The 18541-nt window shown below is 43.6% G+C and overlaps 1 protein-coding gene across 1 annotated transcript in view; it reads right to left on the bottom strand.

Annotated features, from left to right (window-relative positions):
- Positions 1-18541, bottom strand: part of LOC147015159 (unconventional myosin-Ie-like) — a 143497-nt gene that overhangs the window by 9220 nt on the left and 115736 nt on the right. Inside the window, exons 24-28 of the mRNA XM_085849669.1 lie at positions 17245-17308; positions 15282-15378; positions 13253-13357; positions 11582-11786; positions 10807-10982 (exon numbers count right to left, since the gene is read on the bottom strand). Coding sequence (XP_085705795.1) covers positions 10807-10982; positions 11582-11786; positions 13253-13357; positions 15282-15378; positions 17245-17308 — 647 coding nt within the window. The remainder of the gene's footprint in view (positions 1-10806; positions 10983-11581; positions 11787-13252; positions 13358-15281; positions 15379-17244; positions 17309-18541) is intronic.

Genomic DNA, 18541 nt, shown 5'->3' with positions numbered 1-18541 from the left:
GCCGTCTGTGAAGTAAAACTGTTTTAAGTGTTGCCGTGTGCTCGCGTAGTCGGTCGTATCTCTGCGTCATTGTTTCTTTTGTAGCATTTGATATATGTGCATTCTGTTTGGCTGTATATGTGTGCTCTCCGTGTGCTGCGGAATAAATGTGCATAATGTTGAACTGTTTTCCCGTTTTGCTTCGTCTTTTCTTTCATTGAATCTCCATCTTGCTTCACGTAAAGGGATGGTAGTGGGCTTAATACGCCTGATAATTAATCGGAACCGTCGAGGCCGACGATAACACCGCTCGGTTATCCCGATAGTACGGAACGGATCGCTTAAGCGGCCCGTGTTCGGAGTCGACCTGCGGCGAGGTGCGATCGCCCGGTCTACCCTCCGCGTGGGTACTGAGGTAGGTCGAGTTTGGCGAACAACCCGATCCCACGCGGAGGGCCGATTGGCACGATCGTGGTGAGGCCGAAAGGCCCACCCGTGACTTGCTCCCGGCGTTGGTCCGAGAGGGTCACGACAGAATTGTCCGTCCGGTGGGCGACGTTCCGCGATTCGAGTCACGTGGCCGATCGCACGCCGGCGGGCGCGAATTCGCAACAATATATATATATATATATATATATATATATATATATATATATATATATATATATATATATATATATATATATATATATATATATATATATATATATATATATATATATATATATATATATATATATATATATATATATATATATATATATATATATATATATATATATATATATATATATATATATATATATATATATATATATATATATATATATATATATATATATATATATATATATATATATATATATATATATATATATATATATATATATATATATATATATATATATATTGCATGTATGTGTATTCATATATTCTGTATGAATGTATATAATAGATATACTGCATGTATGTCGGTGTACCATATCCCTGTGTTGTAAGAGGCAACCAGGGTTGTCAGGAAGGGCATTCGGTGTAAAACATGTGCCAAATCACGATGCGGATCATACAGATGATCCGCTGTGGCGACCCTGAACGGGAGCAGCCGAAAGAAGAAGAAATATAGATATAGATATATAACACCAGGGGGTTGATTCAGCCTGTCATCCTTCCGAGGTCGGCGAAATGAGTACCAGTGTACTGGGCCCGGTGTACGCCCTGTTAGAACCGGTGTCCCATATCCCTGTGTGTCGTAAGAGGTGACCAGGATTGCATCAGGAAGGGCATCCGGCGTAAAAACCGATGCCAAATCATTATGCGGACAACAAAACGAATTTCAATACAGGATCGGTCGAGGCCCGGGTTACCAACGACCGGTACCGGTGGTCAGCAGGGTCCCAGTGGAAATTGTGCTACTGCTGGGCAAAGGAGGAGAAAGACGGGGAAGGCGAGTCCGGAGGCAGTGGGAGAGGGGGAAGAGTAGAAGTGTGGAGGTGAAAGTTGGAACTCTGAATGTTGGGACGATGACTGGCAAAGGGCGAGAGTTGGCTGATATGATGGAGAGAAGAAAGGTGGACATACTGTGTGTACAAGAGACCAAGTGGATGGGGAGTAAGGCTAGGAGCATTGGAGGTGGTTTCAAACTGTTCTACCATGGTGTGGATGGGAGGAGAAATGGTGTCGGGGTAATCCTGAAGGAAGATTATGTCAAGAGGGTATTGGAGGTGAGGAGAGTGTCTGACCGAGTGATGAGTGTGAAGTTGGAAATTGAAGGGGTGATGATGAATGTCATCTGCATATGCCCCGCATATGGGGTGTGAGATGGAGTATAAAGAAGATTTCTGGAGTGAGTTAGATGAAGTGGTGGAGAGTGTATCCAAGGATGAAAGAGTGGTGATTGGAGCAGATTTCAATGCTCATGTTGGGGAAGGGAATAAAGAGGATGAGGAGGTGATGGGTCAGTATGGTCTCAACAAGAGAAATGTGGAAGGGCAAATGGTGGTAGAGTTTGCAAAAAGAATGGAAATGGCAGTGGTAAACACGTATTTCAATAAGGAGGAACACAGGGTGACATACAAGAGTGGAGGAAAGTGCACACAGGTGGATTACATCTTAAGCAGGAGATGCAACCTGAAAGAGATTAGTGACTGTAAGGTGGTGGCAGGGGAGAGTGTAACTCAACAGCATCGATTGGTGGTCTGTAGGATGACTTTAGAGGTGAGGTTGAGGAAGAGAGTGAGGGCTGAACCAAGGACCAGATGGTGGAAGCTGAAGGAGGAAGACTGTTGCGTGGAATTTAGGGAGGAGGCGAGACAAGTGTTGGATGTTGGTAAAGATGGGTGGGATGATTGGGCAACTTCAGCAGAAGTGGTGAGGGAGATGGATGGAGTACTTTGGTGGATGGATGGATGGAGAAGGTGGATGGTGTACTTTGAGGAGCTGATGAATGAAGAAAATGAGAGAGAGAAGGTTGGAAGAGGTGGAGATAGTGGATCAGTAAGGATGAAGTGAGGACTGCTCTGAAGAGGATGAAGAGTGGAAAGGCGGTTGGCCCAGATGACATACCAGTGGAGGCATGGAAGTGCTTCAGAGAGATGGCAGTGGGGTTGTTAACCAGATTGTTTAATAAAATCTTGGAAAGTGAGAGAATGCCGGAGAAGTGGAGATCAAGTGTACTGGTTCCGATTGTCAAGAACAAGGGTGATGTGCAGAGCTGTGGAAATTACAGAGGGATAAACTTGTTAAGCCACACCATGAAGTTGTGGGAAATGATGCGATGTTTGCTTTGAGAATGTTGATGGAGAAGTATAGGGAAGGCCAGAAGGAGTTACATTGTGTGTTTGTGGATTTAGAGAAAGCTTATGATAGGGTGCCAAGAGAGGAGTTGTGGCATTGTATGAGGAAGTCGGGAGTGGTGAAGTATGTGAGGATCATGCAGGATATGTATGAGGACAGTGTGACAGTGTGGTGTGCGGTAGGAATGACGGACCGGTTTCAGGTTAAAGTGGGATTGCACCAAGGATCGACTCTGAGCCCTTTCCTGTTTGCAATGGTGATGGACAGGTTGACCGACGAGATCAGACTGGAGTCTCCATGGACGATGATGTTCGCGGATGACATCATGATCTGTTGGGAGAGTAGGGAGCAGGCTGAGGTGAGCCTTGAGAGGTGGAGTTACGCACTGGAGAGAAGGGGAATGATAGTCCGTCGGAGTAAGACGGAGTACATGTGCGTAAATGAAAGGGAGGGTTGTGGTATGGTGCGGTTGCAAAGACTTGAGGTGGGGAAGGTGGATCGGTTTAAATACTTGGGATCAACTGTCCAAAGTAACGGAGAGTGTAGGAGAAAAGTGAAAGAGTGCAGGCAGGATGGAGTGGGTGGAGAAGGGTTGCAGGAGTGATTTGTGACAGAAGGGTAGCTGCAAGAGTTAAGGTGAAGGTACATAAGACGGTAGTGAGACCAGCTATGTTGTATGGTTTGGAGGTGGTGGCGCTGACAAAAAGACAGGAAGCGGAGCTGGAGGTGGCAGAGTTAAAGATGCTGCGATTCTCGTTGGGAGCGACGAGGATGGATAGGATAAGGAATGAGTATATTAGAGGGACAGCGCAGGTCGGACGGTTTGGAGATAAAGTGAGAGAGGCGAGATTGAGATGGTTTGGACATGTGCACAGGAGGGAAGCAGAGTATATCAGGAGAAGGATGCTGAGGATGGAGCTGCCAGGCAGGAGGAGAAGAGGAAGGCCAAAGAAGAGGTTCATGGATGCGGTGAGGGTGGACATGCGGGCGGTTGGAGTGTCAATGGAAGATGCGGAGGATAGAGCGAAATGGAGACGGTTGATCCGCTGTGGCGACCCCTTACGGGAGCAGCCAAAAGAAGAATAACATTCATATTATGTTGTTATCTTTAGTATTAGAAGCGGCCTTGGAAAAAAGCCGTGACTAACATGGGACACAAGCCGGAAGGTGACATGGGTGGTCGCTATATAATTGCATACTAGTCATCCAGTTTTTGACGGATTGGGCTGAAATTTTTTGACAAAGAGGTTGATTATAGTGCGCATAAAAGTGCGGAAGCCGATTTTTGATTTTCGAAAAAAATTATTTTTCGGATTTTTTTTCAAAAATTTCAAAGTCCCGTTGCTCGGTAAGGGTGGCGTCCATAGCAACGGTGTTCAAAAGCATACAACTCGATCCTGGTATGAACCTACCAGACAAGTTTCATCAAAATCGGTTGACTCCTCTGGCCTCCAGAGCTGTCCATTACATACAAACATACAGACGGAAAACCTGACAATAACGGTCGTGAAGCGACCACCCAATACACCTTAACACAAACCTCACCCAAGGCACAACACTCTTGGAGAGGGGGGCAAATGAAATCGTCACAACCTCTGTCGTGTGACCCTTAGTGCTTCTGTAAAGTTTGGTTGAGATTGGATAAGTAACAACCGAATATATTGCAGTCAAAAAAAAAAAACCCATCAGACAGACGGACTCCAAATGGCGTATTTTAGTCAGCTCGGCAAATTTGTTGCAAGTGTCTCAAAGTTTAGTGAATTTGTTGTGAGCTCTGCCAAAGTTGGAGTCACAGTCACAGCGAAGGAGTTTGACGGGGCCGCGTATAGCGATGAATCTGTGCAGCGTGCAGAAAAAAGACCACACGTGTCCATGGATTCAATCACGTCAAGATGAATGACCCACATACAAAGACCAACAATAATTGTAATCCCACATTTTCCATTGACAGTAAAACTTTTAGTTCTCACGTTGATTTGTCACATGCCACAGGCCCACCAAAAATGTCAAAACCACAGTTCATAATGGTGGTGGGGTGGGGGACTTCTTCCAGACAGTCTGCTGGGAGGTCAGCCATCTTTTGTCTTCTGGACTTCCAGGCAGCCTCAAAGCTGCTCATAAGTCCCACAACTTCCAATGAGCCAACCAATGAGTCCACTGATGAGGAGCCTTCCAATTACAATTTAATAATAACTGGCTTCTTGAATGGTGGCAAGAGTTGCCCCTCAACAGAGATGACAAACCTTGTCATGATGATGTCTGGCCAGCAATATAAACAGGTGGTCTTCAGAAAACAGGATGGGATGCATTGTTGAAATGTCCTCCTTCATATGCAGCACAAGCCTGCAGGTCGCATCATTTTCTTGAGAGGGGGGGGGGGGCAACTGCCACTGATGCAATGTCCCTATTAACAGTACACTGGTACTCATCTCATCATCTCATCGACCTCAAAGATAGGCCGAGTCAACCCCACCTGATGTTAATTCAATGGCTGACAGGTGCTCAAACTCAGGACCCCAAGATCCCAAGCCAGCCACCCTTACCACGAAGCCGACACCAGGCTTTTGTTGAAATGTCGAAGTTCCCACAATGCAGACATCTGCCGACACATAGTAGTACTCCGTCACAATCAGCAAAGAGATCCAATTTCTGGAAAGAGGAAGCTTCACGATATTTTCAAGGAACATGCTATGTTGCGAAGAACGAACGAGGACAGTCGTCATTGTTTCTCCATTGTCACATACACGTTTTGAACATCCTCAAATAACTAATGATTACAGTGACGGCCCTTCCAGCTTACTCCTACTTGGAGAAACGAGTGAATCGATCAGTTCCCAAGCCTCGAGGATATAGCTGAGTGACCTTGACCTTGGCGATGACTTCAGGCATGATGAATGGACTTGCAACTTGATTTCTTTATCAACATAGGACTTGACTCGTGAAAAGGGCAAAGAGCGGATGTGCAAGAGCAGCAGAGCAGGTTTTTAGGACACGTGAGTTGATATTGTCCAGTCCAGTGGCAGAGTCAGAGTCGAGGGTTGAAAGAACCTTCTCAGGTGCTAACAACAGAGTACAGGAGCAGTTCTGTACAACTGGGAATGATGGATACAGAGTGTGAAGGGTTGGGGACCTAAGATCTGGAAGCAAACACAGAATTGAGGTATTCGGCCTTCTCACTCGTCGGTCGTGGTGCCCTTTTCAGAGAGGGAAGGGATGGAAAGGGAGCATATTCCAGAAACAGACTGAACGATGCATCACCAGGTTTGAGAGGAGGGAGACAAGTTTGAAAGTTCCTTCTTGAGGTTGGACAGATGTTGTTTTCTGGCTCTCCTGAGAGTGGACAGAAACTTGTTGCAGGATTTTGGAATGCACTAAGATTGCCTTTGGTCGGATTTGCGTTCCAGGAAGAGAAGGAAAGTTGTTTCAGAGCAACTGCCTCACCACAGGATTAGGTACACTATGGGGGAAGAAGATTAGGATAACTGAAGATGAGATGGGATGAATCTGTGCATGAGAGAGAGAGAGAGCATCATTCTGTGGAAGAATTCCCAGGCTAAGTAAAACATCATGGCCAGCAGATATAGAAGAGCAGTCCTGGAGAGAGGTGGCTGCTTGTAGTCGGTTAATGTGCTTGAGTGAAATGCGAGACTCGCTGACATTGAGGCAGCTCTCTGAGAATAGACAGAGATGGTGACTTTCACAAGCATTAAGTCAGGAAGATGAATGAACCCTGCCCTGGCAAGGGATGAAGCTTGGATGAACCAATTGGAGCAGAGGAAGAGCAGTAGACATTTGTTAGTCATCACCAAGTCCAGAAGGGAGGATTCGCCATTGGGAGAAATCTGGGTTGGAAAGTTTATAGCTTGAGTACCCTTGGAGTCACAGAAGGTTTTGCTGAAGTACTATGTCAAATCACCATATATGAGGAAGAGAGAGTTGGGATGAGTGGTTAAACATTTGTCCATGTTGTGGAAGAGAGATGTGGATGAAGTTGTCACTGTTAGGAGGACGGTACAACACACAGATGAACAAGAGGTGGGAGTGGAGGGTTGGTCCCAGCCAGAGGTACTCCTGGGGGTTTGGAGGTGTACGGTTAGTACAGTGCAACCAGCAACATGACCACCGATCATGATAAATTGTGTTTTTCATGAAAAGTGCAACTCCACGATTAGGTCGTGGTTCAGGCCTATCAAATCGGAGGAGACAATAACCGGGGAGAGACACGAAGTTGTCAGGGATGTCCTGTGGGAGGAAGGATTCTGTTAAACAGATGATGTCTGGTTTATCGGCAGTGGCCTGGATTAAAAGATTTGTCAGGTTCGAGTGGAAACTTCGGGTGTTTGAGGTCCACACAGTTTGAGATAGTAAGGTAGGAGCCATTGGGATGGTGCAGGATGCTCGGAGGGAAGGCTTTGTGGGGGAAGGTATGGCTTGGGGGGAGTGGGGGAGTCGGGTGCAGGGGAATGTTTGTGGGTGTTGGTGAAGCTTTCAGGAGGTGGGGTGAGGGCAAGCATTGACAGGGTGGTGTGAGGAGGGAGGCAGAAAGGGGGTACATGAAGCTTTGATGGGGTAGGGTGGGGGTGGATGCTTTTCCCAATTTCATATTCCCAACTTTGACAGACAGAGATAAAGATCATAGGATGGGGGGTTTGAATGCTTGGAGAAGCACTGCAATGTATGAGCAGGAGGGAGGTTTGTGGATGAGGCACAAACCAGACAAACGCCTCAGAAAAATAATCCCTTTGAAGAAGAAGAAGAGACGTATATCGTGGTGGAGAAGAACACGTGTCGCATTTGTGAAGGAGATGCAAGTGTTGCAATGCATTCTTAATATATCTTTTTTTCAAGAAGCATTTGTATTTAACTCGTGCTTGCCCATACGTGCATGGCTGTACGTGCAAGAAAGAACAAAAAACTTTCAAACCACGTGCCAGAAACAACAACCACACAGGCCGTTCCTTCGCTCTCGCGTGCTCGTACGTGCGTGGCCGTATGTGCAAAAAAAAATTATAATAAATAAAAACTTTCAAACCGCGTGCCAGAAACAACAACCACACAGGCTGTTCCTCCGCTCTCGTGTGCCCATACGAACGTGGCCGTACGTGAAAAAACTCAAACAACCACACAGGCCGTTCCTTCGCTCTCACGTACCTGTTCATGCGTGGCTGTTTGTGCAAAAAAAAATGTTCAAACCACATGCCAGAAACAACAACCACACAGGCCAGGCCGTTCCTTCGCTCTCGTAAACGACGACTGGATTGGGGCATTGTGTTTATCTATAAATGTGCAAAATAAATCGAGAAATTATTATAACACAGTAAGTCATCACTATCCGGAAGTCCGTACGTTGTAACCCGTCACGGGGAACGCGCTCTAACTTGGCCATAACTTGGGAACCACTTGTCCGATTAATTTCAAACCTTTTGAAAAGCAAACAAACACAGATTGCTGGAATTATAGATTGATAGAAGACAGATACTGTGGGTGCAAAACGCCAAGAAAGGTGTCCTGTCATTGGTAACTAAGGCGACCTTTCCCCATCGGCCACGCCTACGCAGCAACGTGTCCTTTCATTGGTTGGTAAATAAATGGCCATAACTTGGGAAGCACTTGTCCGATTAATATCAAACCTTGAAAAGGCACATCCTCAGGTCCCCAGCAATATATCTGTCAAGTTTCAATTAGATCGGTCAGTGGTTGTCGAGAAACAGTGGTCACACACACACACACACACACACACACACACACACACACACACACACACACACACACACACATTGCTGGAATTATAGATAGATGTTGATTTTGTTTGGATAAAAGAGTGGGGGAATGTAGAACCAGTAGCGGAAGGAACTCCAATCGAAATGGGAATTGTTATAGGTGGAAGTGAAATGTAAAGTTTTGTTGTTGTTGTTTGTTCCGATTTTTTTGAAATGAGGAGAGGAAATAGGATAGTGTTGAGAAAATGGAAGCAGAGTACCCTGGAATACACCCAGGACTAATTTGCAAAAGCAAACTCTCAATCTGAGGAAGGCCTTGACAATACGAAATGAACAGCACAAAACAATGAACGAATTAACATGAAATATTACAACAGGACGAACCAGCAACACGTTGCCGAATGACACACAAAACAAGATGAATCCGGTTTGGAAAACTCAGCTTGAGTGAGGTGAAAACGACCAGCTGCAGATTTGAATATTCTGACTCAAATAATATTTGCATAGAACTTGTACGTGTCAACATCAGTCCTTGCACTTTTGACGTCGTCATGGTATGAGCACTGCTCATTGATTGCTGTTGTTGTCGTCTGGACATGCTGCACATTGATTATTTCTGAACTGGTCCTGATTGGGAATGCGATGGTGGAGAGTGTTGTGTCTGTGGTTATCAGACATCATACTTCATTTGGTCCTCACAATTCGAGAACAAATGTCTGTCAATCCTGTCCAGATGATGCAAACACAGTCCCCAAATTTTGGCCAAATCCAATCATTGTTATGGAGGGTTATTCTGGAACGCAAGGCATTCTGAGAGGGTGTATCCTCAGGTGTTGTGATACAGACAGAGGCCAGTGGCTTGTCGGCTGTGGTCCAGTGTCAGTCTTTAGCACTTTGGTGACTGACGGACTGGTTGCATGGCTGAACAACAGGTCCGCTAGTCTTTTCACGATGTGTGAAGACTTTGAAGCCAGGGTATTGACGCTGGTTAGTTATCATGTACTTGTACACCTTTGAGGCCTTATTTAGTAATGATGAATGAGGGCAGCTTTTCGACCATTGGGCAGATAGCATTCGGAAGGTTCAAGATTCCTAAGTTGGGTATGTAGTCAATCTGAGAGCAGGCATTCGTGCCTGCATCAGAAAAGATCTCTTGAAATCCTGTGGTCCAAATTTTGCAAGTTTCGTCAAGTCTCCCTTCAACTTGGCAGCAACCATAATAGGATTGCCAAACCTCTTCTAAATCCAACCAGGCTTCATCCTTTGCCTGGGTAGGGTTCATGTAGAGCCTTTTTCTGATAGATCTGGACCCTCTCCTTAGGTTTGCCAGCTGTGAATCGAGCCATGTAGTGAAGCTCCTCCATGGGAGAAAGTCTCGCTTTGCTCATGATAGTGTCAAACGCACATTTCCATGAATTGAATAGGGTGGGGTCATCATCAAATATATCTGGGATGCAATCAGACAGGGATTTATGCATCGGGAGCTCTGTTTGCTCGTGAAGCATGGCTCCCAGAGCATAATGTGGATTGTCCATGGAGAGGTCGAGGGGTCGATGGACTTTCACTTCTTCAGATGCTGGTTAGTTCTTATATGCAGGCTGTATGGCACATGGACCATCATTTTCTTGGTTGGGATTCTTCAGAATGATGAGGAATGTTCTTCGGAGGATTTACGTAACACCCTAACAGGCAACGACACCCGAACAACTTGTAAGTGAAACACGACAGGCTCGAAAACCTGCGACAAAAATTGAGTATGATTGTTCGGAAATAAAAATGCGAACAGTTAATTTTAGGAAACCTGCAGGAAAATGAAACATTCGACTCGCAAACCGAGATAGGGATGCAATACAACATGCTCAACTGTCTTGCAGGTATTCTTCACGAAGAACAAAGCATGGACCCATCATGCACAGCACTTCCAGCTTGACTGTACCATGAGGTCCACCTTTCCCAAACAGCATAAATATAATGGAACGATATCTTCTAAAAGTACAAGAAAACTTACAGAAAATAAAGTTTCAAATCAACATCCTATAAATTCAGTCCATTGTTTTGTGGTCCCCACCATTCCCTACCAATTGGTCATCTCAAATCATCACCCCCAGGACAAGTGGGCAGTTGAAACCTGCTTGCCAACAGAGATGGTAAAAATGTGCAATGCTGTGCAAGAAACACTGAATGAAAAATGAGGTGATTATTAAGGGAAGAAAAGAGTTGAAGGAAGAAAGCCAGATGGCCATGGGTATAAATTTGAATGTCAACAAAGATTATATATTAAAAAAAAATGTATAAATATATATATATACCCCACCTTCACTGATTATCTCAATTATTTCTTTCGCATTAAAGCTGAGTTCATCTGTATCTTGAGCATCGTACGCATACATGGCTCGGCACTGGGGCACGCGGGGCTTGGGTTTCGGTCTTGGCTTTGGTCGCCCACCTCCTGGGGGTGGTTTTCTTTCCTGAGACATTCGGCGCTGAGTTCTTGGAAAAGATCACAAAGCAAAAGCAATTTTACTTGGTGGTTGGATAAAACATGAAAATCACATTGGTATTGTTTTTAAACAGGAGTTTGTACGTATCACATGTAAACAAGGAAATGAGTAGAAAAACGGACAAATTAACACAGTACTTGTGATTTTAACCTGGGATCACATCATCATGAGCTAAGTGCTCAGTTGTGCATGTGAAACGCACCAACTTGCTGTGTGGGCTTAGCACATGAAAGAATGGGACTGGAGAAATGTGGGGAACGTGTTAATTTGCGATGGGCACTAAAATTCTACCTCTGAAAAGGAAATGACACCGAAAATTCCTTCCCCAAGTGGAATAGACAAAAATGGACATTTCTGCAATGCTCCGAATAACATGCCGAATACAGAACAAGTTATCCAGTAAAGTATATTCTTGGAGACACTATATTACATCCCCTTGCTTTCCTTGAAAATAATTTATTTATTTTTTAATAATTAATTTGAGATCTAAAAAGCAAATCAATGAATCTGATTTTTTTTTTCTTATGTAATCTTAAAACCGACGTGGCAGTTTGTGATGGCTTAGCATGAGAAGTGCACAATGCTTACCCGGCTGCTCCTTTGTCAGGAACACGCATGAAATCCATGTTGTATGGCTGCTGCTGTTGTGTGGTTGGACGGGGTCGTTGTGGGGCTCCCTCTCGTGGCAGGACTGGTGCCTCAGCAGAGCTCAGACGCCGGGAGAAACGCTGAAGGCCAGAGCGAAAACTTGGCTGCGTCGGTGTTGGCTGAGAGTCCCTCTTTGGCTGGCGCACTTTTGTTGAAAAGACAAAAGGTCGAAATGAGATGATCAAGCACATTTCAAGACCACCATTTATTTTATTAATACAAATTCATGACATATAATTACATTCATCGCCTCTCGTCCCGCGACCATTACTCGTCGAAAAGTTCCTGTGATATTGTGACTAAACGGATTAAAAACAAAAACTGGAGTTCATAGAATACCTTTCCCAACGCAGTGTTAAAGTATATAATTCAACTGAAATAAAATAATGATTTTAAAGGTCGTATAAAAAAAAAATTCTGGAAGTTTAACGCCGTTGATGCAGTGTCTTAGCCACCACCTTATTTAATTTGTCCAAGTACTGCAAAACTGGAGGATTTTGGAAGTGGTAAGAGGGCGACTTGTGTTCTACACTGTTTAAGGATATACTTCAATTCAAATAAAATAATGATTTTAAAGGTCGAATAAAAAAATTAATTCCGGAAGTTTACCGCCCGCCGTTGACGCATAATCTTCCACACACCCCGATCTAACGCATTACATTACGTAGTTATTCATGCCCTTTATAACATCCTTTAAAACAGTAAGTTTCCTGTTTGGAATGATTTTCAATTTTGTTTGACTGCCAGATAGGCAGAGTTAAAAAAAAAAACTTATCTCACTCCTCTCTGCATACATACGATCGGGACAAATTCAGAGCCAAAGTTCTGCTAAACTACAGGTTTCATGTTTTCCGATTCATGTTCCAATTTATGTTCCGATTCGTGTTCAAAATATAACAATCAATTGAAATTAAATTGTTCCTCAATCATAACGTGACATTTGTAGACGGACAGACAAAGTGAACCAATTTCTTCACCCCCCCCCCCCCCCCCCGCTTTTCGCTTAACTTGTGCAGGGTAAAAACCCAAAGATCGAAGTATACCATATGTCCCTTCATCTATAATTAATCAATACTTTTGTAATAACGTATCTACAGATTAAAACCAAATTGCACATTGGATATAAAGTGACTCATTAAGAGGAAGCTTCACCTGTATCAATGTTTTTGTAATAACACACTTCATTATCAGGGCAAATCAACGACCGCTTCGCACGCTGAATTTGGAAAGCTGCCGATCGGTTATTTTGCATTTATATTTCATTTTTCTTGATGCAATAGTCAGTCACTTTGTTTTCCCTTCCAGAAATATTTAAAATCAACATGAACATCTGGACTAAAGTAGATTTAATACAGATATTCACGGAGTAACACAATTTAAAATAGCTATATCTTGCTCTCTTTTGAGACAAATTCAACCTCCGCCGCCCGATGTTGCACCACCATTTTGCGGAGTGCAGTATAAGTAGCTCAGAGCGAAACCAAGAGCGCAACACAATTAACCTTCTCAAAGTCGATGAAATAATTTACATTGATATATTGACCTAAACTTTACCCGTCACTGTGGACGGGCACTTTTGCTCGTGTGATATAAAGGGATGGCTTCACCCACTTTGATTGTAGCCAGGACCATGGCTGTGTGGACCTGGAGGCCTGCCTCTCCCTCGAGTACCCTGTGCAGGCCGCTCATTCCTGGATGAATCTCTCCTGTTTGGCCCTGTAGCACACACGTCATAAGAAACAATTTGTGAAAACCAAGTTCTGAGTTATTGTAAATATGGTGGTTTGAATCTGGGTTATTAAATTTGATTGTGAACAAACAAATTTATTTGTTTAACAAAAAAGAAAAGAAAAATGAGGGAGAGGAGCGTACTGTACGTGGAGCCTTCACAGCAACCCGCGAGGATTAAAAAGGATAATTTTTCATACATGTATATTTCATACGCTCATTTTTTTTGTATACATGGTCAAGGCTCATGTAAGAGTTAGAGCAGAATGGAAGGGAACAAAATGGAAAGCGGGAAACACCAACAGCGAGGTCGAAGTGAGAGCGAGATCAAGGGGAGGAGAAGGTGCCACACAAGCTGCAACACAGCAAGAACAGCAGAGGAAGGGGGAAGCAGGGATGAAACAGAAAAAGAACAAATCAACCAACAATTAACAAATGAAAAGAGGTGAGAGAGAGAGAGAGAGAGAGAGAGGGGAAACCACAATTCCTTGGAAACGGGGAGTGCTTGGGAATGGGGTAATTTGGGGGTAGACAAAATCATGAGTATGATTGGGGGATGAACGTGAAGTACGTAGTTGTAACAACCGACAACCTGAGGTAGTGGTGAACCACTGTTTTGAGTCCCCTGAAGGGAGGAATGGGACTCAACAGACTGGGGAAGTTGGTTCCTCAGGTGAGAGAAAAGAGAAACAAAGAGTGGAGGTGAGCAGTGAGCCTGGATTTTGGGAGTTTAACAAGAAGGGGGTTACTGGCAGACTGTGTGGGCTCTGCGGAAACCTGAGAGGGACAGAGCGAAGAGTGTGTAGAGGGTACAAGACCAAAAAGGATGTGGTGGAATAGAGGCCACCTTCGATGTAAAAATATAACAATAGTCCAAGACACGACATCCATTCTTTTATACATATATGACATCTAAATGTGTGTGTGTGTGTGTGTGTGTGTGTGTGTGTGTGTGTGTGTGTGTGTGTGTGTGTGTGTGTGTGTGTGTGTGTGTGTGTGTGTGTGTGTGTGTGTGTGTGTGTGTGAAATAGATATTATACTCGTACTTTATTATCCATAATTAGTAAGAAAATATAAGTGTACTTACGTCCGCCAACGAAGGTGTACGGAGTTTGTTTTCACCCTTGTGTGTTTGTTACTTGGCTAAAGTATTTCATCAAGTCCGTTGATCTGCAGCAACTGTCTGTCTGTCACATGATTTTTGTCCACAGTTTTCAAGTAATCGTTCTGAATTTTTTTGTTTGTGTCGGTGACTGGGCAAGGACAGCAACGCGTAATTTTGGTGAATATCCAAATCCACATCCGGATCTGAGAATTTTTTTCAGTGATTCTTCACCATTGAGAGATGGGGCCAAAAACAATACGTAGCATGATATCTCAAAAGGTTGTGGACGAGTTACGACAAAACCAGGTGGATAAGTTAGGTCGTTAACAATAACAAGCTGATTCGATTTTGGTTCAGGTTTGAGTTCAGATCCAGATCCAGCCTATCAGTGGGATACAAAATGTAACAGCTTGGCGGAGGCATGCGCTCTGCCGAATGCCGTTCTCGTTAAGTATGTATGTATTTACATCATACTTTTTGGCATGAGTTGGACTATTATGAATACCTCCGTCGTAGAATTTCAATTGCCGAGCCATGGCAATAAATGCCATCACTGTGGAATGAATATATGGGGTGGGGTTGCAGGTGAGGGGGAAGAATGTTTGGGGGTGGGAGTGTGAGTGCCACCATTTTTGTGGACAAAACATAACGACTGTGCCTTAAAGCATCCAGCTAGGTGGAGACAGCGGCAGACACGGAGAGGGCCGAGAACGACAGGAAACCGAGGGGATAACTCGTGCTCAAGGGATGCAGCAGAGGGAGCAAGGTGGAAGTGAAGTGATCAAATGAATGGCCATACATACTCACGTGAGTTTTTGGGGAGACCAGGTCCGATGTAAACAGTAAGCACCTTGCCACTGGGTTTCAGTTGGGCTTCGTCTCTTTGCGACAACGTAAACATCACCTACCAGGCAATCAATATCAAACCCATATCCACACAAGGAAAGGTTGATCATTCATTCCATGGCTACTATACATGATTATACAACCGATGCAATAGAAACAAAACAAGGTGAAAACTCAAAAAAAAAAAATCACTTCTTATAAGAGATGCGGGTTTGCATGACTCCTGCAATCTTCATTGTCAACCATTTGAACATTTTCTTCTTCTCCTTCCCACTACACTAGATGCTTTCTATGATAATCACTATTAAAAAAGAGACAAAATACGACAACCCTTCTTGTCAATCTCTGTTTTCATGCACTGAACAAAAAATGTGAGAATAATCCTTTGAATTGCAGCACAAGAATGTTTCCCTGCATTTTTCACTTTATAAGATAACCAATGAGGACCATAATCCTGTTTCCCATGACAACAAAAACAGAGGAAGACAGCATGCATCCTGTTGGTTAAAAACAAACAAACAAACAACAATTGCTTTGCAATCCATGTGGAAATGTTTACATTCATTTATAGAATTAAAGTACATTCGCAGAGAACCCACTGGACGGGCGGTGTTGTTCCAAGCATGCAACACACTCTTCTGCACATCCTTTATTTGGGCAGTGTATAGGCAACTGACAGCTGCCACAATCGCTCCCGAAAATTAAAATTAAAATAACTCTGGTTACGTGCATGAAGCAAAAACAGTACCTCCTGCTTATAATTCAAAACACCTCACTGCACTGGAAAACGTGGGGACAGGAATACTGCACTGTAAATGGTGAGGACATGTAATACCCTCCCTCACCTGGAGGCGGTGCTACATAATACACATTTACACAAAAATGGTTCCCCCCTCTTGTCCCCTCCAAGACCCCTGGCAAAGACAAAAACACTCCCATGCACTAATTGGGGTCATGCTGATCCTATATAGCAAGTCTGGATGCACTCGACCCAGAAATGTACACAAGGAAATCAGAAGGGTACTCGGTAGAGCGCACACCTCCGCCACGTAATGCCTGATCCACGACAACATATCGGGCCCAATCGATACATTTTTGAAATATCAGGCTATGGATCGTTTTTTGGCCCAATCTCTCAATGGTGAAGAATCACTTAAAAAATTAAATAAGTCTCGCATCCAGATCTGGATTCGGATCTTCATCAAAATTGAATCAATTCTTCCTTGTCATACACCCAACATGTCCACCAAGTTTCGTCCGAATCCGTCTCCAACTTTTTGAGATATTGTGCTATATATCGTTTTTGGCCCAATCTCTCAATGGTGAAGAATCACTTTAAAAACGAGAAGGGCACTCGGTAGAACGCATACCTCCGCCCTGTAATGCCTGATCCATGAGAACGTATCGGGCCCAATCGATACATTTTTGAAATATCATGCCACATCGTTTTTTGAGCCCTATCTCTCAATGGTGAAGAATCACTTAAAAATTATCAGATCCAGATCTGAATCCAGATCTTCACCAAAATTGAAACAATTATTCCTTGTCACACACCCAACATGTCCACCAAGTTTCATCCGAATACGTGCACAACTTTTTTGAGATATCGTGCTCTATGTCGGTTTAGCACGATCTCTCAATGGTGAAGAATCACTTAAAAAAATTGTCGTATTCGTATCTGGATCCGGATCTTCACCAAAATCTAATTACTTCGTCCTTGTCACACACTGAAACTGTCCACAAAATTTCATCCAGATCCGTCAACAACTTGTTGAGATATCCTGTGCACAAACAAACAAAAAAACAAACAAACAGACAGACAGACAGACAGAAAGGGGTGAAAACATAACTTCCTTCACCTTCGGTGGCGGAGGTAATACACACCAGTCCGTGAATTATAAGGAAGGATTGGGAAATGTATTACCTGCCGTGGTCCGCTCGATCGAGGCATACCATGCCAGCCTTCATTTCGCACCTTAAATTCCATGCTGTAGGTACATAGAGGTCAATATATGTGTAGCAACAGGAGGCGTAACACTGTAGGCAAACTAGAGAGTTCATAGAACACAATAGCCCATGCAGCGTTCAAATATAACACTTCAATTTAAATAAAATAATGATTTTAAAAGATCGTTTGAAATAATCCACAAGTTTAGTGCTAGTGAAACAGTCTGCAGTACTGTACATCACTTTTATACCCTCGTTCACCTCCACACCACACAATACCTCCTTCAAAATTTGCAGTTTCCCCTCCTGAGGGTTTCCTTCTGTATACATCTTGTCCACTCCATGCATCCTGAAACATCCTCTCCTGCCCCCCATTCCTCACCACACCCATTGTTTGTCCAAGTCTGCCTCTATCTTGGCCAACAACTCTACTATTGGTGTTTCCCCCCTATCTCAACTGTTCCTTTTGCCCTGTTGTGTCCTGATCTGTTCAGAGTACTTGTATTATCTCTTTCACGAGCCTCGACTACGTGTACATAAACAAAAACAACTAGCATCCGTTGAAGACAAAGTCTTCGATATCCCCCGCCATAGTAAATGAGGATTAACAAACTTATATTCCCTAAGAGTGTGCAATATGTCTGTGAAGTTTCCCCTTGATCTGACCAGCCGTTCTGGAGATGTTTGAAGGTTTTAGGTTAAATTCAATATGGCCACCAAACCATGTGACCTATAAATTAGAAATTAACAAACTTCTGAAAGGATGTGTTGGGGAAAGTGTATGTGAAATTTTGCCTCAATCTGTCCAGCCGTTCTGGAGAAGAAGATTTTTAAAATTTATTAATTTTCAATCCAATATGGCTGACAAACCATGTGACCTATGACATCATAAATTTACATTCTGCCTCCAATCCTCAAGTGGAATACGTGTGTGAAGTTTCGTGTTAATCGGATGAGGTGTTTTTCTATCCAAGATGGCCGCCAAACCATGAGGCTTGTGACGTCATAATTTTTTACTATGTATGCAAACATGATGGAAGCTGATAGTTGCAAATTTTCGCTTCGTTAGGTTATGTGATTCCAAAGAAAACATTATTTAATATTTTTCTTGAATCCAACATGGCTGCCAAACCATGTGACCTATCAATTAGATAATATCAAAAGGTGGTGTACCAAATTTCGTAAATATATCTTGAGGGGATTTGTAGTTAAGCTCCGGAAACGAAATGTGACGGACGGACGGACAGACAGAAGGACGGACGGACGGACGGAAC

Source organism: Eptatretus burgeri, chromosome 12 (genome assembly GCF_056783735.1).
Source record: "Eptatretus burgeri isolate ZD-2024b chromosome 12, Ebu_testis_v1, whole genome shotgun sequence".
NCBI lineage: Eukaryota > Metazoa > Chordata > Myxini > Myxiniformes > Myxinidae > Eptatretus > Eptatretus burgeri.
This window is presented reverse-complemented; position numbering and strand designations above follow the sequence as displayed.